This window comes from Eulemur rufifrons, chromosome 7 (genome assembly GCF_041146395.1).
Source record: "Eulemur rufifrons isolate Redbay chromosome 7, OSU_ERuf_1, whole genome shotgun sequence".
Taxonomy (NCBI): domain Eukaryota; kingdom Metazoa; phylum Chordata; class Mammalia; order Primates; family Lemuridae; genus Eulemur; species Eulemur rufifrons.
Window position 1 is genome coordinate 25,435,034 of NC_090989.1, and position 27,327 is coordinate 25,462,360.

General features: G+C 41.4%; 1 protein-coding gene across 2 annotated transcripts in view; it reads right to left on the reverse strand.

The window, feature by feature from the left end:
* CXADR (CXADR Ig-like cell adhesion molecule) overlaps window positions 1-16,101 on the reverse strand; it is a 67,181-nt gene extending 51,080 nt beyond the window's left edge. For both annotated transcript variants that reach the window (XM_069475017.1, XM_069475016.1), the window contains exon 1: window positions 15,914-16,101. In XM_069475017.1, coding sequence (XP_069331118.1) covers window positions 15,914-15,956 — 43 coding nt within the window. In that variant the 5' untranslated portion in view covers window positions 15,957-16,101. The remainder of the gene's footprint in view (window positions 1-15,913) is intronic.
* Window positions 16,102-27,327: the final 11,226 nt, after the last annotated feature.

Here is a 27,327-nt window from a genome sequence, read left to right on the forward strand (position 1 = left end):
GCTTTTCTATGTACTTTTTAAAATATCAATTCCCAGCTCCCCATGCCCAGTTAGAAATCAAAAAGCAGGCCCCCAGGAAATAAACTGGGATAGAAATGGGGAAACCATTGTCTTAACAGTAAATACCAACTAACAGTGACTGAGTACTTTCAAAATACCCTGTACATACGAACTCGTGCAATTCTCCTAACACCTCCATGAAAGAGGTACTAATACTGTTTCTTCACTGTTTCACAATAAACACAGACACTGAAAGGTATCTAAGCTACTAAGGGACCAAGGTTCTTTGAAGGCAGACTGACTCCAGATTCACATCCATGCCATATGTAGAAACTGACCAGTGAACACGCCAGACAGATTTCACTTCTGAAGTCAATAGAAAATACAGTAAGTACATTATAAGAAACCCCATTCTAATCACCATGGTGGAGGAAGGTTTGGAATTTACGCTATTCCTCTCCTCTATTATATTTCTCAGTACTATTTTAGGTAGCACATTGTGCCAGAGTGTGAGTTCGCTTGTGTTTTTTATTGCTGTTGTTTTTGAGATAGTCTTGCTCTGTCGCCCTGGGTAGAGTACAGTGGTGTCATCAATGCTCACTGCAACCTTCAACTCCTAGGCTCAAGCCATCCTCCTTGAGGCCTCAGCCTCCCAAATAGCTGGGACTACAGGCACACGCCACCACATGTGGCTGATTTTTTGTATTTTTGGTAGAGACGGGTCTCACTCTTGCTCAGGCTGGTCTTGAACTCCTGACCTCAAGCGATCCTCCCAACTTCCCACCCCCTGCCCCCAGTGCTAGGATTACAGGCATCAGCCCTTTTTTTTTTTTTTTTTTTTTCCTTTTAAATCAGGGAAGTAAATACCAGACTAGGAATCTGTTGTCAAATCTGTCACAAAAAAAACATCTATCATTTTGGACAAGTTGTTTGTCCAGGGCTCAAATATAAATTAAGGATGTTGAACTAAATTATCTGTTTCAGATCTAAATACGTTCTAATTCCAAATCATGAATCAACCGACCTAGAAGCCTTCCCCTGACATCCATCTCTTTCCCTCCCCTCCACCTAAATCTCAGTGGCATTAGCAGGAGTTCTGAGTCCACCTCCCAACACGTGCAGACATTTCCTAAACATTAGCATCCTGAATGACAGAAGCAGTTCTGCCCACTGAACAGCATGGGCTCTAAAGTCAGATCTGGGTTCAAACTGAAATTCAGCTTACTAACTTGGCCATGGGCAATTTCTACCCTCTTTATGACTAGATGTTTTCCTTTTTAAAGTGAAGACTAATAGTAATAATGCCTACTTTATTGCAGGGATTAAATAAAATAATGCATATAAAGCTCTTAGAATAGTTCCAGCAAAAATCCCAATGTTTACTCTTCAATAAATAGTAGCTAGTAGGCAATTCACTGTCATCTCTCAAGCCTGTTACTCCTACAATGATACAAACCCCCATGTGTTGGGAAGGTGTCTTTTTAGTGTTTTTTCCCTAACGCTTAGCAGTACCTTCCATAAGGGAAGAACTCAAAATCTGCTATTGTAAAGTAAGGACATTGAAATGCATCTACTAGGTTTGGCAATTGGAACGTCATTGGTGACCTAGGCCAAAACTGATAAAGTGAAGGCTTTGGGGAGTTGCAATGGGATATATCCGACTACAATGCTTGAGAAATGTGAGTAGAAAGAGAAGTAACTACCGTTTTGAGGAACTTGGCTCTCAAGGAAAGGAGAAAAATAGTAGAGTGTTATGTGTGGTCAAAGTAAGGTTGTGGTTTTTTTTTTTTTTTTTTGAGACAGACTCTTGCTCTGTCACCCTGGCTAGAGTGCAGTGGCATCAGCCTAGCTCACAACAAACTCAAACTCCTGGGCTCAAGCAGTCCTTCTGCCTCAGCCTCCTAGGTAGCTGGGACTACAGGCATGCGCCACCATGCCTGGCTAATTTTTTCTATATATTTTTAGATGTCCAGCTAATTTCTTTCTATTTTTTAGTAGAGATGGGGTCTCGCTCTTGCTCAGACTGGTCTCGAACTCCTGAGCTCAAACGATCCGCCCGCCTCGGCCTCCCAGAGCGCTAAGATTACAGGCGTGAGCTACCGTGCTCTGCCAAAGTAAGGTTGTTTTGAAATGAGAAATGTTGAGCATGTTTTTAAGTCAAAAGGAATGAGCAAATACAATGGGAAAAGTTAAAAGCACATACAATAGGACACTCAAAGATGCAAGGATCAAGACCCCAGAAAAGAAGGAGACCTAGAAAATAAGGGATAAGACACCTTTAACTAAGACTGGAGGGAAGGTTGTAAGCATTGGTACAATCATGGTTAAGTTTATACACTGAGAGATTTTGTACCCAATAGTCTCTATGACAAAAGAGGCATACAACATTAATTTAGAATAAAGGAGGCTGAAGAAATGTGAGTAGAGGGCTTTAGAGACTGGTCCAGGCCTGAGATTTCTATGAGGAAATGAAGGTCTGCAGAGTGGCATCAGAAGTCTAAGATGAGAGTGGATGAAGCTGGGCAAAGATCCACTAGAGTTTATCATACCATTTTCTCTAGTTTTACATATATTTGAAATTTTCCATTAATTAAAAAAGTTAAAAAAAAAAAAAAAAGAAAGAAAGAAAGAAAACCACAATGAGGCGGCATTAATACACCCACCAGAATCACCAGATGAAAAGAGGCTATGGTGAGGATGTAGAGCCACAGGAACTTTCACACTCTATTTCAACTGGTATGATTAGCTCTGGAAAAGGGTTTGGCAGCATAAACTAAAATGAAACATATGTATAATCTATGGGACTCACAAATTCCATTCATAGGTAGAGATGTATGCACACATGCACTAAAACACACATACGAGGCCGGGCGCGGTGGCTCACGCCTGTAGTCCTAGCACTCTGGGAGGCTGAGGCGGGAGGATCGTTTGAGCTCAGGAGTTTGAGACCAGCCTGAGCAAGAGCGAGACCCCATCTCTACTAAAAATAGAAAGAAATGATCTGGACAGCTAAAAATATATAGAAAAAATTAGCCAGGCATGGTGACACATGCCTGTAGTCCCAGCTACTTGGGAGGCTGAGGCAGGAAGGATTGCTTGAGCCCAGGAGTTTGAGGTTTCAGTGAGCTAGGCTGATGCCATGGCACTCTAGCCCGGGCAACAGAGCGAGACTGTGTCTCAAAAGAAAAAAAAAACAACCACATACGAAAACGTCACAGCAGCAGTGAGACAAAAAGCACATACTGTAAAATTCCATTTACATAAAATGATAACACTAACATATATTGTTAGAAATCAAGAGAGTGGAAAGATGAAGTAGAGCGTGAAGGAAAGGACTGAAAGGGGCATGAGGGAGCTTCTGAGATGTGTGTTATATTTCATTTCTTGATCTGAGTGGCAGGTACATAGAGCACTTTGTGACAGTGCTGTGACCTGAACGCTGGTAATAATAATGCTTTGAACTATGTGCTCTTCTATGTCTGAATGTCATCCTTCTATTAGAAGTTTTATTTAAAAATAAATTTTAAAAAACTGAAGGAGGCTGGGTGCAATGGCTCACACCAGTAACCCTAGCACTCTTGCAGGCCGAGGCAGGACAGATGCTTGAGCCAGGAGTTCAGAGACCAGCCTAAGCAAGAGTGAGACCCTAATTCTACTAAAAATAGAAAAATCAGTTGGGTGTCGGGGTGCATGCCTGTAGTCCCAGCTACTCGGGAGGCTGAGGCAGGAGGATCACTTGAGCCCAGGATGGTTGCAGTGAGCTATGATGACACTACTGTACTCTACTCGGGGCAACTGAGCAAGACTCTGTCTCATAAAAATAAAAATCAAAAAAAATTAAAACAAAAAAATAAAACTGAAGAAGTAAGGACCAAAAAATGTGAATTTAAATTGTCTTTGTCAAAAATATGTCCTAACGTTTTAACAACATACTTAAATTAAGAAAAAAAGTCTAGCCAAATTGGACAGTAAAAAGGTGTCTCCCCAATGCACACAACTGTGTATTTCCTCTTTTTCTCCAGCTGTGCATCACACACCATGAGAAGGAGCAACGAAACTGGCCTGCAGAACTGACCCACATCAGGGATGGGAGCTGGGGTCTCACCACGGATCTAGGATTAGAGAAGAAATTCTGGTTTTAAAGTGGCCACAAGACCAGGGAGGGTGAGGGTGGGGTAAAGTTCTGCAGGTCTCATTGATCTCAAGGAGAAGGTGTAATGGAGTGTGAGAAAACTGGGCGGCTGTGAAACAGGGTTCAAGGTTTTAGAGGTAAAGAACTAAGCGTAAGGTGAGGGATGCCTAAGTAAAATGGCTAGAAAATCCCCGGTATTTGAAAGGTCAAGGAGCTGTGGTATAAGGATGTTAGAAAAATGCATAGTAAAAAGTAAATACTAAAATGCCAAGATAATGCTATCTGGGGGGTGGGGAGGGCAGATATGAGGCAGGGAGAGCAAACAGAAGTTAGGTATAAGCAGAGAGCAGGAGCCTTAAAAGATAAAGGGCTGGTACACAAGGTGGAGGGGGAAATGGTCTGGAGATGCCAACTGGGACCAAGAGAATAATCAGAATACCTTAAGTTTTTACAGTGCATAGTACTTCTGCTATATCCCTGCCTTGCTCTACCTGGTATCATAGCTGTGTGAATAATTGTGTGACTCCTCCCTCTGGATTTAAACTTGCCAAGAGTATTGGAATGGTGTCTTATTTACATCTCCTGAAGCAACTATTACAATGCCTTGCCCGTAAGTACACATATTTTTTATTTACCTTCAAACTTCCACAGGGATTGAGGTTGCTTATAAGAAGTATTTACTATATAATTTATAAATCAGGACAAGAGAAAATGTGAATTATTGTGGAAAACTAAACAGGTGGAGTTAAAAACTGAAAATTAAGACAGATTCTCTGAAGCATTTGTTAAATTAGATTGTGACCCACCCCTCCCCCACTCCCCCCTACACACATCTGAGGGATTGTTCATTCAAATCTCAGTCCTGATCAACATTATTCTTGTCCTTTACAACTGAAATAGCATAGTACCTTCCCCCCAGAGATGCTAATTTCAGAATTCTTTGGCAAAACAAATGCAAATAGGATATTTTGCATTATGGGTAGAGCAGACTGGTTGCCATGGTGAACATTTCATCACCTTCATAGAATAATATGTATCACTCCATTTTAGGAAATCTTCCTTTGCCTCCTTGCTCATAAAAACCTCAGGCTCGCTTCTCTTCCTTTTTAATTAACATGAAACAGGAAAAGTGACTCTTCTTGGGGGGGGGAGAAACCCATCCAGGTCAAGTGTCTTATAAAGATGAGATCACAGAAAATAAGAAATTCAGGAAATAGGCATAATAGCAAAATGAGTAAATAATGTGTCTCCTTATGGAAAATCCTGAAGTTAATGAAGAAAAGGTTAATCTCAATAAGAAAATATCCCTGTTGTGAGCATGTCTAACTTGATTGCTTCAATCTTGGTATAAATTCCTTTCTAATATCCCAAAGTGAATTCAAATTTCCCCAGCAACCATTACCAGGGACCATTCTATCCTGCTTATTTTGCGCCTCTCCATAAATGCATTTATTTCCCCCACAGGTAAGTTAAAATTTTAATTTGGGGATATATATTTATTTTTCTGCCTTATACTTAAAATGTGAATGCTTTTAACTATCGAATAAGAAGGGCTGATGTAATTTGTGTGCCTGTAACAAATGCTCTGATGATCAGAAGAGACTGTAAAAGAAATGAGAGACTTTATTTAGCTCATTGACAACAGGAAATACCATGGGACATACAAGAATTATTTTAGAGGTAAACTCTCATGAGAACAATTCCAAAGGCACATTCAATGTGACAAAGCTGTTTTGATGGCACACTGCACCCATGCTTTTTCAGGTCAAATGTTCTAGGACCAGATAAAATGGAAGGTGACCAGAACTAACGCTCCAAGTGACGACCAATTCGGTAGCTGCTGGCACTTGAGAAGTGGCTACTTCAAATGTGATGTGCTGTGGGTCAAACAATGACTAGATTTCAAAGACAGTATTGAAAAAAATTTTGATATCTCAATATTTTAAATCTGATCACATATGAAGATAAGTTTATTTTGCACCTATTGAAATACATTCAAATTATTTTCACCGTTTCTTTTTGCCTTTTAATGTGGCTACTAACCAATTTTAAATTACACGTGGCTTACATTATATTTCTATCAGACAGCACTGTTCTCTACACCAATGCCACAGTTCACTGGACTCAGGTCTTGGCTTTAGGGCTTGATTGCTATAAATGGGAATAACATGATGTGTCCTTTCTACCCCAAGGTTGTTAAGAGAGTGGATTCAAATGAAATGTGTGTGAAATTGTCTTTAAAAGTAAGGTAAAATCATTTTTCTCATCCCGATTTACAAGTTCATTCTAGAAGAATCACATTTCACATTGTACAACTGAGTAGATAAAAGAGCCTCCTCAATTCTTATGAAAGAACTACTCCGGCACAAAACAAAAGTTTTTATCTGGTCCATTAGAGAAAACCCCCATGGAAATTGTCTGATATTAAAGAGTTTAAAACACTCTACACTTGTGGGAGAGACTGAGGAGAGTCCACAACAGTCATTCTAATAATTTACCAAAGATGTGACTCAACAAATTTGGTTCACTGTATCTAGGTGTCCCTTGAGATTGAGAGAACTTTCTATGTGCAACCAAACCATCCCTTTGGAAAAACCTATAAAACTCACAGAGAACATAAATCTACATTATGGGAAGGTGAAAAAGGTTTACAGTGTTATGTTGCTTCTTCTTAAAACCTAAATATATTTTCATTTCTTAGAAGTAAATGAAATCAAAATCCTTCCCATTCTACCCGGTAAAATATCTTTGAAAGAATGAAAATGATTTAAAATTTTCCAAAGAAATTTGCATGTTCTCAGTATGTATAGATGTTAACTGTTAATCCTTTTTCTCACCAAGTATGAAAGCACAAACTGAACCATGCCACTGATCTCATCCTAGCCTAAAAACACTGTTATTATTAGCTCATTAAATATGAAATGTCGGATTTTGAATCAAAAGCTTAGTTTATTATATCTCAAACAAGAAGAAGTTCAATTAATCAAAATAGTACCTAAATTATGGACAGTTTTGTCATCTTAAGGGTAGCTTGTTTATGCCAGCAGCGAAGAAGCCTGGAGAGCAAGTGGCGATGAAATCACAAAAGATATTTTACACAGCTTGCTGAGAATTAAATATTTTTCCTTGCCAAGAGGCAGTCGAAAGCCTGGAAGAAGTGGTAGTCAGCTGGTACAAGGTCTGGTGAAGATGCTGGATGACAGTTTCTAAGTCCAGCCTCTGTAGTTTGAGCAGCATTGTTTGTGCGAGATGTGGCCAACAGTTGTCTTGCAAAAGAGGATTGGTCTGTGTCTATTGACCAATCTGGGCTGCTCAATCACAAGCAACCTCATCATTTTGTCCAACTGGTTGCAGTAGACACCTGCTGTAATCGACTGACCAGGTTTCATGAAGCTGTAGTGGATCATACTAGCACTGGACCACCAAACAGACACCACTAGCTTTTTTTGATGAATATTCGGTTTGGGGATGTGTTTTGGTACTTCATCTTTATCCAATGTGCTGAATGCTTGCGATTGTCAAAAAAAATCCCTTTTTCATCACACATAACAGTATGGTGTAGAAACAGTTTGCCTTTATGTCATGACAACAAAGAAAGGCAAGCTTTGAGATGATTTCTCTTCTGACACGCCTTTGATTCATGCGGTACCCGTCTATCCAGCCTCTTTACCTTGCTGATTTGTTTCAAGTGGTCCAATATTGTTGGAATAGTAACATCAAATTTGCTGCTAATTCATGTGTAGGCTGAGATGCATTTGCTTCCACAACAGCTTTCAGCTCATCATTATCCACCTCTGTCTCAGGTCACCCACGAGGCTCATTTTCAAGATTAAAATCGCCAGAATGGAACCTCTCAAACCATCGACCATCATTTGTCACATCCTTTCCAAACACTTTGTTGGTATTTCAAGCTGTCTGTGCTACATTTGGTTGCATGACAGAACTCTTATTCAAAAATAACACGAATTTTTGACTTATCCATGGTTTCACAAAAATTGCTCTAAAAAAAAATTTGAAAGATAATCATAAGCCAAACTGTCATTTGAAAGAATGAGGATGTACCTACCTTCACAATAAAAATAAAACAAGCGTCAAAGTGAAATGTCAGAGATATCGACTGTCAAATTCAGAACTTAAGGAAATCAGACATTTCATAGTTAATAACCTAATCTCTCCTCCCTTAACCTAGCTTCTCTTTGTCAACAGAATAGGAAACAATCTTTTCTTCTGTAAGTACTCTGCCAACTGAAACAAATTGCAAATACCGCTAAGTTAACATCTTTATGGCTTAAACTCTAATTGCTAACTCTATGTTAGAAATCAAAATGGGCAAGGCAATGAAGAAAGACCATATGAAAAACACGTGGGAAAGCACAGAAGAATTGTCTCCCTATATCATCGTTTTGTTACTGAATGCAGAAACATTTTTAACTTTTTCCCATTCTCTTTTACACAGAGTCAGTAATGAATTTGAAAAAGTGAAGAACTTACAAATACAAATCATAGAGCCTCAAGAGATCACCAACCCAGGAACTCAGTTCTAGCTTCCTGAACCAATTCCTTCATCATACCAAGGTGACATTCTTTTTTTTTTTTTTTTGAGACAGAGTCTTGCTTTGTTGCCTGGGCTAGAGTGAGTGCCATGGCGTCAGCCTAGCTCACAGCAACCTCAAACTCCTGGGCTTAAGCGATCCTACTGCCTCAGCCTCCCAAGTAGCTGGGACTACAGGCATGCGCCACCATGGCCGGCTAATTTTTTTTCTATATATATTTTAGTTGGCCAGATAATTTCTTTCTATTTTTCGTAGAGATGGGGTCTCACTCTTGCTCAGGCTGGTCTCGAACTCCTGACCTCGAGCGATCCACCCGCCTCGGCCTCCCAGAGTGCTAGGATTACAAGCGTGAGCCACCGCGCCCGGCCACCAAGGTGACATTCTTCTATGCTCCTTGCACTGTCACTTGTGACTTTAGCCCCACTGAAGAAATCAAGTAGAAAAGAAGGTAGGACACCAGAGCTCAAAAAACTTAGCTCTTTCCTCTTTACATCTACTTAGCACCACACTCTTAAGAGAAACCAACTTAAATCCAAAACCAATCTAACAATTAGTATTCTAGATTATCAGGTTTGTTTTCTTAAGAAATACAAGTTAAAGAAAAAGAAATACAAGTTAGATGAAAGCAAGATAATGACCATAAAGTCATTCTGGTTAGATAATTTCTAATTGCTTTCTGGGTTACTTTAATAATTATCTTAAAGTTCACATCCACTACCTGCTAGCCACCAAATGAACACAATCCAAAGTTTCCAGCCTGCATTATTTCCCTTAATGACAGGAAGCATTAATTCTCATAATAATGACAGATGAAAGGCAGAAAACAAGGGAAGGGGAAAAACAGGCTGCAAATAGGAGATTAAAATGTGAAACTGAACACCCCGCAAAGCTGACACACACAAGGCTGACCTGGAAGATACGGAGCCAGCCCTGCTCACTCAACTCTTCCACAATGTACCTGTTCTTGATCTTCAAATGCTCTTTCCCTTCTAGATCCTTCCCAAGCCTACAAACATCAATTCCTGTCTAGCACACCTTTTGCCATTTACTCACTGAACACGCACTGTGCCACACATACACTGGGGATGTGGTGTAAACAGTCCCTGACCTCATGAAATGCGGAGTCTGGCAAGAGAAAACAATTACAGCAAAGCCATGCTTGGTAAGGGTGAGAACATGCTGCAGTAACAGGATGTGCCTGGAGCACAGGGAAAAGTTCACTTAATCCGAGGCCAATTATGAAGATATTTCAACAGCTTAAGGGTAATGGTATGAACTAGATGACGGGTAGTGGCTGGAGGGACACAGTGACTTAGAAACTGGATATAAACAGGTAAGAAAATAGGAATAGTCAAGTAAGGAATCTGTATTTTTGCCTAGGCATTTTGTTGGCTGAAAATGCCACATACTGTGAGAAAGAAGAGTGTGTAAACAGATTCAGCTGGAGGTGCCTGTGGGACATCTAAGTAGAGATGTCAAGTGGGTGGTTTGATATGGGTAAAGCTTGGGAGAGGGAGACTAGAAATAGACTGGAGGCTGTAAGCACATATATGGTAAATGAAGCCATAAACTGAGAAACCTCCACATTTACGACATAAGAAGGAAACTGAGCACACCAAGGAAAATGAGGAAGAGCTCACGAGCAGAAAGAGACTACACAACAGAGCTATTCTTACTGAGAGGTTTAAGAGGCTGAAGGTGTGATGTGTCCACTGGATGTAGCCAGTGCTAACTGCAGTCTACAGCAACTGTGGTTTCATCAGAGTAGAGAAGACTGAAATTTTGATTGCAAAGAGTGGAAGAATTAGTGCACATTAAAAATAAAAGCAGCAACTTTTTTCAGAAATCTGATTAAAAAAGGAAGATACAGAACAGTGATCAAAGAGGGATAAATAAGCTTATTTAATGTTGATGGCATCCAGATATAAAAGAAGAGATAACAGAGGGACATCCCTGAGAAACCAAAATGTTCAGAGTTCAAGAGTTAGTCTTAGGAGGAATACCATTTTTTAAGGAAGGATGACGATGTGGACTAGGTTCTAGGTCTGAATGGAAGAAAGGTTAAGAGAGTCCTTATGTTCTACCTTCTCCCCTGGGGATACGCCGTTTTCCTCTGGAATTAGGGCACATGTGTAACTCTTCACTGTCAAAACACCTGAAAGTACAACGTTCATTCCTCATTCTCCACTTACCTGATGCCCACTCCTCAATCTATTAAATCCAGCTTCACTCTTACCACTACAGGGACTGTCCTCCCCATGAAGCCGAAAACTTCCTCAGTGTTCAACAGTCTCCTAATGGTCTAATGGTAAGACCCACTGGCCTCATTCCTGCATCAGTCTCTAGGACACCCTCACCCTCTAGTTCTCCTACATTCCTTACCACTCCTTCTTGTTCATCTACTTATTAGAGGCTGATGTTTCCCCCGCCTCATGTTTCACCTTCTCTTCTAGCTCTACCTGCATTTCCTGGTTAAACTTACACAGATGCCACTATCAACAGTGAATTCCCAAGTCTATATGATAAACGTCTGCCTCTCTCCCAAGATCCAGTCCTTTGTTTAAACCTTTTTACTGGGTATCTTTAACCTCCATTCCCCTCAAGCACCTCACATACTACCTGTCCACACTTAAGTTCATTGTCATCTCCCTAAAACCTGCTCTCCTCTTTATGCCCTGGGAGTTGGTGACTTTACCATATACTCAAACCAGAAATCTTATTCTCTCCAACTTTTTCTGGCCAACATTCAACCAACCAGACATCAGGTTCCGCTGCATCTTCCTCAGAAAAGCTTTCCAGATCAATGAGGAAGTCCAACACTGTCCTGCTGTGTTTAAACAGAGATAGTTTATGTCCAAATCATTACCTGCTGTGAGAATTGCAACATAGTTACCATTAAAGAAAATAAATCTCATTGTATAAGTTCACCTTTTCAACACTTCCACAAGCTTCTTAGTGCCCTGGGGGTGGGAAGCATTACGACCTATGGTCTCTCGCAGAGCTCTCAGCACAGCCTTTAGATCTTTGCCCACACAAAATGGGGTCATCAGTGACATCATGTGGAACTTGTTAAAATACAAAATCACAGACCCCACCCCAAACGTCCTTATAAGAATGACTCAGATGCACAAAGTTTAAGTCATATTGGTTTGATGCTTTATATGGCATTAAACTAACTCAACTCCCAAGACACATTATACCCTTCAGATCTCCACGTGTTCACAAAAGCTACACCATCCATCTGCTTGGAATGTTCTACCAAACCTTTTGCAACTTGCAATGTCATACTCTACTGTAGAGCACCTAGCACAGGAATAATATAGTAGGCTCTAAATATCTGAATGAACAGATCACTTAATTAACGGGTGAGTTCAACTGGAGACTTGGAAAGTCTTAAGTACTCAAATGAAAGTTGAAAGTTAAGCAGTTAGAAATAGTGGCCCAGAATTCAAAGGAGAAGTGTGGGGCTGAGCTGGAAATATTTTTAATTTACTATCAACTACTTGGAGATTACAGCGATGGCCAGATGACATAATCCAGGTTCACGATGGACACTGAAAAGAGCCTATGGGCTGAATCTTGGGGAAGTCTGACATTCAAGGGACGTACTGTAGAAGGCAGTGAAAGGCAGGTCAACAGTGTGGAAAAGAACCAAAACCGGTATCAAGGTGCTCCAAAGAGGTAAGTTGGTTTGGTACATAGGTTACTGTTAATCTTTGGCAACTGAAACAGGGAGGTAAAATAGAACAAAAGATCAGAGATAAAGCAGAAGCCCAACTTCTTTAGACTAAAAACTAAATAAGACATGGCTAGTGGAATGATCACTGTAAGGACCACCTTTATGGGACGAGAAGGGAGTGAAAGAAAGATGGAACTGATGAAGGCTATGTCATATACACAGGCCTAGTGGCAAAGAACTTGAAAACTTTCCACCATGCAAAAACCACTTGCTGAACACTGGCCATCTTCCAGGTGCCACAAGCTCATACAGGGACCTTAACAATGAATACAGGTAATGGCCCAGCTCTCTGACCTAGTGCAAGGAGATAAATTGGGTAATTGATGGAGACTCCACAACAGACTCAGTAAAGAGCCAATGTAAGGAGGCTTGCTTTGGAGGAGAGGTAATTTTTGCTGTGATGGTGGTATAATGGCAGGAATAAAAATATTAAGAGAGAGGCATATGCAGAGGATAAAGCTCACACCTAATCATTGTAAATTTTTTTTATGTAAAGGAAAAGACTACGATAGGAAAAGCGAAACAATAAATATCTCACTTTACTCAACAACTGAGCAGGATCCTCATTTCTTTTTTTGTTAGCTATTTTTCATTGACAAAAATTACATATACTTACCTTATACAATGTTATTTTTAAATGTGTATACATTGTGGGATGGCTAAATCACGTGAATTAACATATGCATTACCTCACATACATTTTTTGTGGTGAGAACACTTAAAATCTACCTTCTTAGCAACTTTCAAGAATACATTGTTATTAACTATAGTCACTGTATTGTACAATAGATTTCTTGAATTTATTCCTCCCATCTAACTGAAATTTTGTATCCTTTGACCAATCCTCCCCCTTCCCAGGATCCTCATTCTTGACACATAAAGCAACTGAGGCACACAGAGATGATAAGACTGTGGCTGCCATCAAATGGCTAACAGGTGGTTGGGAGAACATTTTTAGTGCCACTCTTCTTGGCAATTTGAAAAACAGCACCCCAAACTTTAACAAGATCCTTAGATAATACTGATGCTGCAGGTACATGGGTCGCAGCAGTTTACAACACCAATCTAAGCCTAGTGTCCTCACAATGCCTCAAACTAAGACTATAAAATTAAAGAGCTAATAATAAAAGCATTCAGTCTCGGCACACAGTCAACCCAACAGCAGGTTCTTAATAAATGACAGATGACCAGAGGTAGAAATTAGGATGGTGACTAGAGGTAATCAAAGAGGAAAGTGGCAGCTTTAGAGGCAGAATAGCATAGTGACAAAAGCAGATTCAAGAGCACTTCTGTAACCTTGGCAAGTTAAATTATATAACCACTCTGTGCCTCAGTCTCTCTACTTGTGTAACAGAGATAGTTATAATAAATAACCTCTAGGGCTGCTTGGTAGATTAAGTAAGTATATGTACTGCCTTTAGAACAGTGTCCGGCATCTAGTAACTATTCAGTCCAGAGTTTGATTTTACTACTATTGCTACTGTCACTGCTCTACTACTGTGACAATGACTACTACTAATACCATTACTAGTACTACGACTTGCTAGTATATAGGCAATAAAAATGCATCAGAAGGAGTCTGTCCTATCAGCAGCCAGAGTATACCACAAAACTCTTTAAAACCTACATAGAGACAGTTCTAGAGGAATAACTATCACTGATGGTATTACAATTTTTAACATGTAAGCCTCTTCCTGGTTTTGCTCATGTAGAAGTCAATCATGTTAACACTGAACTTGATTGAATTCATAGCAAAGCAGTTCTAAATCTAAGAAATACTTACAGCCATATATCAATTAGTTTTTGAGCTGTTTCTTAAGCTGAAAAAATTGGAATAAAAATAGTTGTTTAGCCGAAGACATTAGTCCTTTAATGAGATGTTCGCTGTACCCTCGTGTACACTGTATGAGCACAATGACTCTACGTGTATCAAAATATCCTTGGTTGGGATTGTGCCTATCAAATTGAGGCATTCCAGAAAAAATAAATCCAGACAATTACCTGAATGTTCTTGGAAAAAATAAAACAATAAAGTTCCTCTACATGGGTTATATTCTTCCACTTTTCTGCTTTAGTTGTGGTCTAAAACATTTTTTTTTCCCAAGAGAACACAAGCACTGTGTTCTCAACTTCAGTTAGGCCTTCACAAAACAAAGGTGGGAATGTACCATGTAAACCGGTTATGTGACCCTTCAACTTTTCCAGAAGCTTTACTTTGGAAATTTCAGCCAAGTCTAAATGTTATGTATCAAAAAAGTGGAGGCAGTGCCATAGGCTCATATAGAAGATTAGACTTGCTAATAGAATGGTGATCCCGTGTGTAAAGCTCACAGCTACGGCATCCAACAATGGAATTAACATTTCAACAGGAAGCAGAGAGCCATCCCAACTGAAAAGGCCATTCGATCCAGTTTCAGGGCACTTAACAACGACAACAAAAAATTATCCTTCCGGAGGCTACACAAAGTGTGCCTCCCAGGATCCCACCTATGGATTTTTTTAAATGAATCATTTGGTTATAAAATGCAGCAAGTGATTAGTTTGACAACCACAAGATCAGCTGGTTAAAACACAGACATGAAAACAGATCAGTTTTGTAAGTGTCAAAATGATTATGCCTTCTAATGGTCCGCGCATTTTTTTAATTGCCTTTTTTTCCCCTCCCAGAGAAAGGCGCGGTCGAAAAATGTACTTGGCAAATACTTTAGAAATTATCCCGTACAAGTCATCTCGTCTTATCTTCAGAATGAACCAACTCATTGCAAACTCAAAACCAAGGTTACTAAATTCTCCTTTGCACTTTGCCCCGGGACTGCAGGAATCAATACTGCATTTCTGCAGGAACCTACTTTTGATTTCCCACGGTCTACTTCACAATGCACCGTCTAGTCAGCAGTTCTTGCCTGGGCCAGCCTTTCCTACGAGACCAAGACTGGCCAGGTTCGTGCTCAGCGCGTCTTTCCTAGAGGTAGCCTGGACGATCCGAGGCACAGAGCAGCTCAGTGTCCATTCACTAATGGCGTTTGTAATCCAGCCTCCCCGCCTGGACTGCTCCACACCTGAAAACTCGCCGCCCAAGGCTCTTGAGATTGGGCAATGCTGGACAGACTCACGCGGAGGCTAACAAGGGAAAGGGCACGAGCAAATAAAGCAAAGCCCGCGCCGGGGCCAAGAATGCTCTGGGAGCGCCGGGAAGCGCGCCCGGCACGCCGCGCCCGGAGCCCCTCCGCCGCCGCCCGTCACCCCGGGCTCGGTCCCCGAACGCCCCACGCCCTCCGCGCAGCTCTGCTCAGCGCCGCTCCCCTCCCGGCTCGCGCGCCCGGCCCCGCAAAAGCACCGCAGTGCAATCCCGCCCTCCTCGCCACCACTGCGGCAGCGCCCCCAAATTGCGCCCGCCCCCTCCCCCACGCCCCATTGTTCCTGGGTGGCCGCGGGCTGCGAGCGCCCCCGGGCTGGGCGGGTGCTGAGGACCGAGTGGCCCCCACTCACCCGCGACTCCGCACAGGAGCACGAAGCGCAGCAGGAGCGCCATGGTGGCTGCCGGGCCGTGGGCGGCGGCTGCAGGTAGGCGGCTCTCGCTCTGGGTCCCCGTCTCCCGGCGCCCGGCGCGATCGCGACTAGCTCGCGGCGGCTACGGCGGCGGCACCTCTGCGCCCCCGCCCCCGCTCGGCAGGTGAACTCGCGTCACTTCCGGCGGTGGCCCCGGCCCCGCGGCGAGCGCCGGCTCCCGCAGCCGCCTGGGGTTACCACGGCAACCGGGTGCGGCGCGCGTCTGCCCGGGGAACCCTCCCCGCGCGGCGCGCTGCGTGTGAGTGCGCGGGCGCCGCCTCCGCCCCTTCGGTGAAATCAGGGTGTTGCGAACGAGGGTCGGTCCGGCCGGTCTCCCCGGATATCTGAAACTGTGGTCGCGTCCCCTTTGGGGCGCGGCACCGGGCAGGGGTCGCCCCCCTTCCCTCGACCCCCGAGCGGCGGCGACATCAGCGGGCCCCGCCCGCAGCCGCCCTCGAGGTAGGGAGGGCCGGGGGCCTCCCGCCGCGCGTCCCACCTCCCGCCGCGCGTCCCACCTCCCGCGCTTCGCCGCAGGGGCCGGACCTGGGACCCGGCGGCTCTGGGCGGGGGCGCGCCGGGCAGCCCCGGGCGTGCGCTCTCGCCTTGGGCGGACGAGCCGGCGGCGCGGGAGGCGGAGAGGGCTTTTCTCCATCTTCAGTACTGATCGAACCCCTGAGCTGCAGCTCTGCGTTTGGGAAATACTGGAGTTTGTCCCCCCTTGCGTTTAAAGGTGATTCTAGCTCTGAAATTGGCGGACAAGGACCAACGAGTGAGCTTTCACAGCGGGGCTAAATCGGGGTGGTTAGAGGCATGAGGTAGGGCGGGGGGTCCGGGGAATAAAAGATCTTGAAAATCTCCGTCTACCCTGCAATGTCGTTTCTGCCACCTTTGCTCCTTTGTCATTTGGCCGCTTGTTCTCACTTGCTTTTCCCAGATAACGTTTTTTTGTAGCTGCGGAGAGACTTTAGATTGCACAACAGTTTCACATCGGAAGTGGATTAGGGAAGAGAAGCAGTGAGGCGCAGTGAATAGAGCTTGAGCTCCAGCAGGGCAGTAACTGGGCAAGTGACTCAGAAATGGCACCTACCTCAGAGGGTTGGTATGGAAATTAGATGAGATACTGCACAAAAAACATTTGGCACCGTGCCTGGCACATAGTAAGTACTTAGTAAATGGAAACTAATAAAAATAATATTGGAAAATTCTTATTATTTATTGAACCAGAAAAGAGAAAGGGCAGAGAAAATAAGTTAGCAGAAAGACCAAAATCACGCAACTGCAATTTAGCTTGGTGGATTGTGAACCTGGCTGCACATTAAAATTACCTGGAGAACTGTTTACAAATGCAAATGCCTCAGCCTCACTCCAGTGATTGGAATCTAACTTGATTTGCGTGGAATCCTGGCATACCTAAGAGTTCGAGTATAGATAGATGTCAGAGAACATGAGTAACGGCTAGGGATTTCCTATTATTATAGTTGCATATAATTGCAGGTACGTAATATTTGGAATGTAATGTTTTTGGAATTTAAATTTTTACTCACTACATTATACTTTATGAAATTAAGTGTGGGAAGGGCTCAATGGCTCACGCCCCTACTCCTAACACTTAGGGAGGCTGAGGTGGGAGGATTGTTTGAGGCCAGAGCAACCGGAGAAAGAGCGGAAACTCCCTCTGTACAAAAAGTAGAAAAAATTAGCAGGGCTGGTGGCACGCTCCTGTCGTCCCAGCTACTCGGGAGGCCGAGGCAGGAGGATCATTTGGGCCCGGGAGTTTGAGGTTGCAGTGAACTATGATGACGCCACCGCACTCTAGACTGGGTGTCAGGGTGAGACATTGTCTTGTCTCAAAGAAAGAAAGAAATTAAGTAGAAAAGATAGAATAGTGAAGTTCTTACCTATTTCACACTGTTCTATGAGAACTTTTCTTAGTATTGACTGCTTCATAGTAGCACACATTTGTAATAAAGTTGCTACCTACCCCTCCCATTGGCTGCATGGGGGAAAAATTAAGATAAAGTTGCCGCCTTTAGTTAGTGTCTCCTCCAGTAGAAATCAAACCCGCCCTTCAGGAGTCATTTCAGATACTTACTAGAGTAAATCTTAGGAATTATCCAAAAGTAGCCTGGCGTGGTGGCCGGTGCCTGGAGGCTGAGGCAGGTGGATTGCTTGAGCCCAGGAGTTTGAGGTTGTAGTGAACTATGATTGATGACTCCAGGGCAATGTAGCCTAGGCAACAGGGCAGGGTGAGACCCTGTCTCAAAAGAGAGAGAGAGAGAGAGAAAAGAAAAAGAAAGGGAAAGGGAAAGGGAGAAAGAGGGGGGAGGAGGGGAGGAGAGAAAAGAAATGAAATTATCCAAAAGGATTTTTTCTTAATTCCCTTCCTGGTACTTTTTATTATACTCCTTACCTTTGCCTCCTTCTGTGGTAGGTATTTGCATACCTATTAATCACTTTTCTTACTCTGAATATTTCTAGAAGGCCAAAAAGGCACATTATTTATCTTTCTTACTCTGGGAAGTACAGCACATAGTAGGCCCTATGGTTTTCAACAACACCTAGAGGATCTGTTGAATTCGATATTTATTTTCTCTGTCATACAGATTAATAATAGAAATTATATATCCATGCAATTACAAATCATCACACCTTAAATGTATCATTTTAGAATGTACTTTTTAAAATGTACATTATAAGCTGAATAATTTATTTAATGCTTTCTGCTTTAGATTACTGAGCACAATTTTTTTTTAATGTGTCATTATAAGATTTAAGTATCCTTGGCTGGGCATGGTGGCTCACGCCTGTAATCCTAGCACCATGGGAGGCTGAGGCGGGAGGATTGCTTCAGGTCAGGAGTTTGAAACTAACCTGAGTAAGATTGAGACCCTGTCTCTACTAAAAATAGAAAAATTAGCCAGGCATTGTGGTGTGCGCCTATAGTCCCAGCTACTTGGGAGGCTGAGGTAGGAGGATTGCTTGAGCTCAGGAGTTCAAGACCAGCCTGAGCAAGAGCGAGACCCCAACTCTACTAAAAATAGAAAGAAATGGTTTGGACAGCTAAAAATATATATAGAAAAAAATTAGCTGGGCATGGTGGCCCATGCCTATAGTCCCAGCTACTCGGGAGGCTGAGGCAGGAGGATTGCTTGAGCCCAGGAGTTTAAGGTTGCTGTGAGCTAGGCTGACGCCACGGCACTCTAGCCCAGGCAACAGAGGGAGACTCTGTCTCAAAAAAAAAAAAAAAAACTTTCTGAGCAATAATGGATCTGTCAACACACTCACAGATGATTAAAATTATACAAACACATTTAAAAGTTAATTTATACTTAAGAATGAAAGGATTTTCTATCTCTTCCCAGCCTGGAATACGAAGGCATGTGAAATAAGAAACTTTATATCAAACATGACAGTGCTGATTTTTATACTTTCTCAAAAATGATAATGCTGTTCTTAATAATAAATGAAGGTTTCTTGATAGTATCTTCTGTTTACATCACCAGGATCATTGGTTTTATAGCTTAATAACATTGGAAAGCTATTTACCCCTAAGCAATGAATTTATAAATATGTACAGTTTTATTAGTTTTTTTGCATGTAAATGATATTTATAAGTCAGCTCTTAGCCAGTGACCCAAATCCTAATAATGCAGATTCCAAAATGAATACACAAAATGATAAATTTATATAGTACAGACCAAAATTGAGGATTTTATTGATGGCCTTTTAAAATATTCTTATCTAAGAATAATTCATTTCTTCCAATTGCGTTCTTTGTTTTGGTCTCTGTCACTTCATACTAGTTTCTTTCTTTTAATTTCTGTTAACTCATGTTTTTCTGCTCAAAGGTTAAAATAGGGAAAAAAGTGTATCGAAAGTTCTGAGCTTGAAGGTGATACTTTTTTATTGTGGCCTCAGATGGGATCAATTTGGAGAGACTCCAATAAAATTACCTTTATATGAGATCTTTACCACTCAGTGCATTTGCAGGGTGGTCAGCTTTCTGGTAAGATGACTGGAAGAGGACTGGGCCATCAAATTTAGTATATGAACTTCCATTTAATCCCTCCGTATATAATACAGTATTCCCACCCTAACCCTGCTTGATGTCCCCTCTTCCAAAGATCCTTTTTTTACTCCAGAGAATGAACATCTACTCTTATGCCAGAGCACACAATGGGTAGAGATGAGATCTCAGTGTTTAACTTCTTTTCAAACTAACTTTTAACCAATCCCCATGCTTTTAGCCTCATCTTCATCTCACTTTCAAATATCCTGATACTATCAAATCCTGAAATTCTTGGAAGGGTCACTTTGACCACTGCTGGCTTGAATGTGTTCAGTCAGTAAACTCTCATCTCCCTGTTTTCAGTTACCACAATTTTGGTATTGTCTTCTGTTATCTGTGTCCTTGTGTCTTGAGACTTTTCTCTTTTTTTTTTTATTGCATTGTTATCTTTTGTAATTGTTCCTTTTTATTCAAGTTTCCACACACAGCACTGATTGAGGCCTTTTTAAAAAATTCATTTACTGTGATTTTTATGAGGTTTTCAGAAGTAGAGGTAAATGCATGTGTTTAATTCTCCATCATTTTCCAGAAGTCTGCCCTCAGTTGGGGTGAAATGCCCCCATGAGTATTTAAGTTTTATTATATTTTATTTATTTATTTATTTTTTATTTTTGTGAGACAGGGTTTTCTTCTGTTGCCCAGGCTGAAGTGCAGTGGCACAATCGTAGCTCACTGCAACCTCCAACTACTGGGCTCAAGTGATCCTTCTGCTTCAGCCTCCCGAGCAGCTAGGACTGCAGGCATGCATCACCACACCCAGCTAATTTTTTGTTTTTTATAGAGGTGGGATCTTGCTATGTTGCTCAGGCTGGTCTTGAACTCCTGGCCTCAAGTGATCCTCCCACCTTGACCTCCCAAAGTGCTGAGATTACAGGTGTGAGCCACCACATATTTAAATTTTAAAAGCCTAAAGAAAATCAACATTTTTACTCTTTCCCTGATTAATCCAAGGATCCTAGACTGTTTTAACCCATATCATATCCCTCTCCTAATTTATATTGTAATCTAATGTTTTTATTCTGTCCACCTTATAAATTATACATTGTCATTTTTTGTATAGTCAATGTTCTATTAGGTTTGTCTACATGTCTTTGTTCACCATTTATTCTTGTATATCAAACCACTTCAGCAATATTCTTAGCAAGTTTGCCTTCTTGCAGAAGTATGTCCCTTACAAATTGCTGAGGATCTTTTTAAGGTAAACTTTGTTTCTGTTTGTCTAAAAGTATCCATCTTTGTTGTCTCTCAATTCTGGAAAAATCTCACTATTTAAATTTTTGTTGAATGTTGCTTTTCCCACAGTTTCTCTATTATCATCCTTTGGAATGATATGTATTACAACTTCTCATTCTATCCTTTATGTCTTATTCTCTCGTATTTTCCATGTATTTGATATTCTGAGCTGAATTCTCAGTAATTTTTTCAGTTTTATCTACCAGTGAACAACTTTGCTCTTCAGTTGTGTTAAACTTACTATTCAGTTCTCCTTATGGGTTTTAATTTAAATTATATTTTTATTTATAGATATTTAATCTTGTTTCATGCCTACCTGGTTTCTTATTCCTTACTTAAGCTTCCAACTATCTCTTCTATTTCTTTAAGCAAAGTTATTTAATATAAATTATGTGTGTGATAATTATATGATCTGAAAACTTGTATGTCTCATTTTGTTGTTATTTATGCAGATTCTTGCTTGTTAGGCTTCGTTTTTCATGTTTGCGAAACTTTGTGTGAATTATTTGAGGGTCTTAGTGCTTTCCTTGAGAGAGAATTTGTATTAGCTTCTGCCACGATGCTAGGGGCACTACTAACCCAGAAAAACTTTTAAAACAATCTTTTGGCATTAGGGTTATTGATTACATAGATAAGGTAAATTTAGAACAGAAATCAGCATGCAGAAGGACTTGTAGTTATAAATTCTCAGAAGAGATTCATGACATCTCCTCAACAGCCTTTTTTTTTTCTTTTTTTGGAGACAGACTCTCACTCTGTTGCCCAGTCTAGAGTGCCATGGTGTCAGCCTAGCTCACAGCACTCTCGAATTCCTGAGTTCAAGCAATCCTCTTGCTTCAGCCTCCTGAGTAGCTAGGACTACAGGCACTCACCACCACGCCCAGCTAATTTTTTCTATTTTTTAATAGAGATTGTGGTCTTGCTCTTGCTCAGGCTGGTCTTGAACGCCTGAGCTCAAGTAATCCTCCCACCTAGGTCTTCCAAAGTGCTAGAATTACAGCCATGAACCACCATGCCTGGCCTTTCAATAGCCTTTTAAATAAAATAGTCCTCATACTCTTTAGATCAGCTGTATAGAGAATTCAAACCACATTTTCCTTTATGGATAATCCTCCAGTGTTTTTTTTTAGCTTGCTCCATTTAGTTTATTCAATTTCTTTAAAAACGTTGTGTTTAGTTGCTTTTGTGATATTCCCTAGTTTCTGGGTAGAGTAAGTAAATTGTCAGGGATATTCTTTGCAAGTTCTTTTCAAAATACCTAAGATAGGTTATTTCCAGGGCTGAATTCTGACTTTTAGCAAAGGCCCTAGGTACTTTTGCCTGTGTGGACCCCTCCCACCATTAAAAGCATTAAAAATTATCTCTTATGATGGTGTTGGTACAAAAACAAATTTAATCCAGGCTAGATCATATCATTACTTCTTCTGATTCTAAAAGAAATTAAAATTTTCACAGGCCCTGGATAAGTTGGTTCTGGGCATTGCTGAGTGTCTCCCTCCCTCCATCCCTAATATAAGTTGTTCTGGTGACACCAATAATATTAAAGATTTCCATTAAAAGGAAAGGAAAGGAGTGAATGTATACATTTCCCTCCCATCGCTGTTTCTATTTTACCTCTTTCACCAAAAGTCCCCATCCTTATGGTATCTTCACCTCTGGTCCCTTTTCTCTACTTTCCCTCTTAAGCCAAACGAACCCACAAAGTACTAAATTTCACACACTGAAGATAAGAAAAAGATAAGATGTTTACCCAGGAATAGAAGTTTATTGTTTTTTTTATTTAAGCTCTTCCTTATCTTCCAGTTCATAGTTTGTATTTTGTCTTAGAGGTGCTTTCATTTGCTTATTCATATGAAAAGAAATGAGACTGGCAGAATAAACCAGGAATTTATATCCTCTTTCTGGGATTTTGGACTAACTTTGGTGGTGACCTTTAGGAAGAAAGTTAAAAGAGAGAATTAAAATGGATGGTGTTTGTGACATACACACCCACAGGGCATTTTGAGACTAGATGACTTCATGTTTGCATAGTGCTGTGGGCATTACAGATCAAAGATGTTGGGCTTACCCAGCATTAAACCCATTTAATTCATACCCAGATTATAAACTTAAATATTACAGAAGTGTGTGGTGCCTCCTATACTTTATATTTTGCTGGTTTCTTTTCGGCTGCAGACAGCTTTTTGTCTGATGGATAATAACAATGCTTTACATTTATAGGCAGTGTAACATCTTTCATCCAAGGAGTTCAAAGAACTTAGCAATTATGACTCATTAAATATCTTAAAATATCTTGACAAAAGTGGAGGTGACAAGCATTGAGGTAAACTGGTTATATAGGTAAAGAAACTAGAGTCATGGAGGTATTAAAGCATTGATGAGACATTCGGAGAGTCAGAGATGAAATTCAGAATAAGTCCCACTTTCTTTGGTTAGACCATAACCAGTAGCACACATTTCCTCCCCATAAAGGCATTGCTTCAAGGGCCTCAGTTGCATTTATGGAGTATTATGCAGTATTATGCAGTATATTATGAAGTATTATGCAAAGATAATACTTCACTCTGAAGGGTTTGGTGCTAACCTGCCTCTCTAAGCTCATCTCATACTCTGCATCCCCCCTGTAGCTACAGCCACTTTGCAGATGCTGTTCCCTTTGCCTGGAATACAGTTGAATGTCCCCTGGTCATCCTTCCCATCTCAGATCAAGTATCTCTTCCTAAGAGACCTTTCTGATTAATTAAATTCCAGCATTATGGTTTCTCAACGCACCGGGCACCTCCGCTTCAGAGCATTTGCCACCACCGTTGCAGTTTCATGCTTGAATGTGTTAATTGTATGATTTATGCCTGTCCCACTCACCCAGCTGTAGGCTCTGTGAGGGCAGGGAACTTTTCCATTTTTCCTTGTTATTGTAGCCCCAGCATCTAGTTGAATACTTGGTACTAAATATGGGCTCAAAACATATTTGTTGACTGAATTAATTTAGAGTGTAGGAAAAGTATTCTTTCAGAATTTGCACCCAGATCCTGAAACTTCAATGTCAAAGTATAATTAGGGAGAAAATGTTTGGCATTTCAAATCATTATTCTAATGTATATTTGAATAGAAAATGAAGAGAATGCTTTAACAACTTAATTCAAACTAAAACTATTAAAACTCTAGAAAAGCCGGGCATGGTGATTCGCACTTGTAGTCCCAGCTACTCAGGAGGCTGAGGCACAAGGATCACTTGAGCCCAGGAGTTCGAGGCTGTAGCGTGCTATGATTGTGCGTGTGAATACCCAATGCACTCCAGCATGAGCAAGATAGTGAGATCTTGTCTCCAAAAAACAAACAAAATGAAAAAAAAAGAACCCTCTACTAAGATAACAAGAGACAAATTAGGAAGGTGAGGAAAGGAGAGCTCAGAAAAATTGTGATTAAAGGGAGCTACCATAATTAATACAAAATTTATCTCTGATCATGAGAAATCTGAGATTAGACAGGGAAGTTGGTGGCTTATTTCTGTAGTGGGAGTCCCCACTCCAATCCAAGAAGTAGACTCCTTTCCTCATATCCCTTTGGCTGCTGGTGAGGATGGGCTCACTTATGAAATAGATTTTTCTAGGGCGCCTGGAGAGAGAAGACTGGATGTATTACAGCTGTCTATTCCCTAGCTTTATTGAAGGGCCCACATCTGAGAGTCCTGGAGAAAAAGCCAGGCAAAGAAAAGCCAGCAAAAGCCTTCTTGTACTGCCCAGGTGCTGAAGTGTGACGGAGTAGGCAACAATCCCTCCTCTCGGGCTATTTGATTTAGCAGAAAATAATCCAAGGGGTGTGTGTGTGTTTCCTTTCGTTTTAAACAGGGGCCTATCATAATCCTATCTGTATTTTAGAAGGAAAACTCTCAAAGCAGTGCCAAGGATGGGTCTGAAGTCGGTGGGAAGAAACAAAAGGAAGGAGATCATTGAAGACATTATTGTCATAGTCACAGGAAAAGCTTGTGGCATCTGAACTCAAGTTTTGACAGCAAGAGAGGTTTGGGAGATATTTCAGAGGATGGACTATAGCCACGCATGGTGGCTCATGCCTGTAATCCCAACACTTTAGAAGGCCAAGGCAGGAGGATCAGTTGAGCCCAGGAGTTCAAGGTTACAGTGAGCTATGATAGAGCCACTGCACTCTGAGACCCCATCTCTCTCCCTCTCTCTTTTCTTTTTTTTTTTTGAGACAGAGTACAGTGCAGTGGTGGGTAGAGTGCCCTGAGTAGAGTGCAGTGGCGTCATCCATAGATCACTGCAACCTCAAACTCCTGGGCTCTAGCGATCCTCCTGCCTCAGCCTCCTCAGTAGCTGGGACTGTAGTACTGGGCACCACGACGCCCTGCTACATTTTGTATTTTTAGTAGAGATGGGGTCCTGCTCTTGCTCAAGCTGATCTCAAACTCCTGAGCTCAATCGACCCTGTCTCTTAAAAAAACAAAAACAGAAAAAATAAAAAACAGAGGAAGGACTAGCAAAATTTGAGCCCAGTTGGATGTGGGCAGTGAGGAACAAGAAACAAAGCTGTCTCAGGTTTCTAGGTTTGGGTAATCAGTGGACAAGGGTGCTATTAACTAAATAAGGAATAGTGGAGAAGCAGGTTTAGAGGAGTATAAATGTTAGGTTTTCAGCGCCTGAGGGACATCCAAGTAGAGATGCCAGAAAGAAAGTCGACCTGGCCGGAGATCCACATTTTGGAATCTAGATTGTACTCCTTTGAGGAATTAGTTTGTTTTTTATATTGGTTGTAACACTAAATATATTTTCTCATAGCAACCATGTGGTAAGTGTGGTTAATTTCCCAAGGAAGCCCACAGACACCCATTTAGCCTATAGAGTTCTGGGTAGAGCATGATGAAATATTTATAACAATGTTTCTATGGGGACTTGCATTCAGCAGCCAAATTGGTACTTCAGTAAAGCATCTTTTCTCGCTCAATCACAGAAAAAAGCCAAGGCTTCTTTGCCAAACCTTATTCTCTTCCCAGTAACAACAGAGCTTAGATTGTTTAAGGGCAAGTTGCATATTCTATGGTGTGGAACTAGTATTGTTTGTAGTTTTAGGGAGAAGGGGTTACAATTTTTATTTTTAAAAATGAGAGGGAGAATTGGCAGAGGTTTAAGGTAGGGACGAGTGATCTAGCCTGGATAGATGCTGGTGGGGATGGAGTGAAGGACCCTGATTAGGGTTGAAAGAGTGAGTAGCAGGAGTGGTGAATCAGCGAGGATGGGAAGCCTGGGAAACAGATCCCGGGCAGTTTTGGTGGCCTTATGATGGGATTTGGGAAGGTATCAGCCACGCATTCTGCTGGTTGGTAGTGAAGAAGAACAGGAAGGTGACATGGAGGGGGTGCCTAGGAGCAGTGGGAGTGGACAGGGAAAGGCTGTTCTTTGGACACCAGATGACCCCCTGCTAGGGCAGCAATTCCTAGGTATGTCGATTTAGTTTAGGATTGCAGGTGGTGAGAACATACTATCCCAACTCACAACCCAAACTTTAAAGGACTCGGAAATTTGTAAATTTCTGACAAAGGAGGAACTCTGCTATTATGCAAATGGACATGCTGTCTAGGTGAACTCACCTGTCTCTACTTTTATAGGTTTAAAAGTCAGGTAAGCCAGGTGCAGGGCCACAAGCCTGTAGTCCCAGCTACTCAGGAGGTTGAGCCAGGAGTATCGCTTGAGCCCAGGAGCTCAAGTCTAGCCAGGGCAACACAGCAAAACCTCATCTCTTAGAGAAAAAAAAAAGTTAAGTATTTCTTATTCAAAATCATTTGAAAGGTACAGTTAGAAGAAATAAGTTCCAGTGTTCAATAGTACAGTAGGGAAATTATAGTTAATAATGATTTATTATATATTTAAAAATAGCTAGGAGAGAAGACTTATAATGTTCCCAACAGAAAAAATAAGATAAACTTTTGAGTTGATGGATATGCCAATTACCCTGATTTGATTGTTACACATAGTAAACATATATCAAAATACCACATATACCCTCCAAAATATGTACAACTATTACACATCAATTT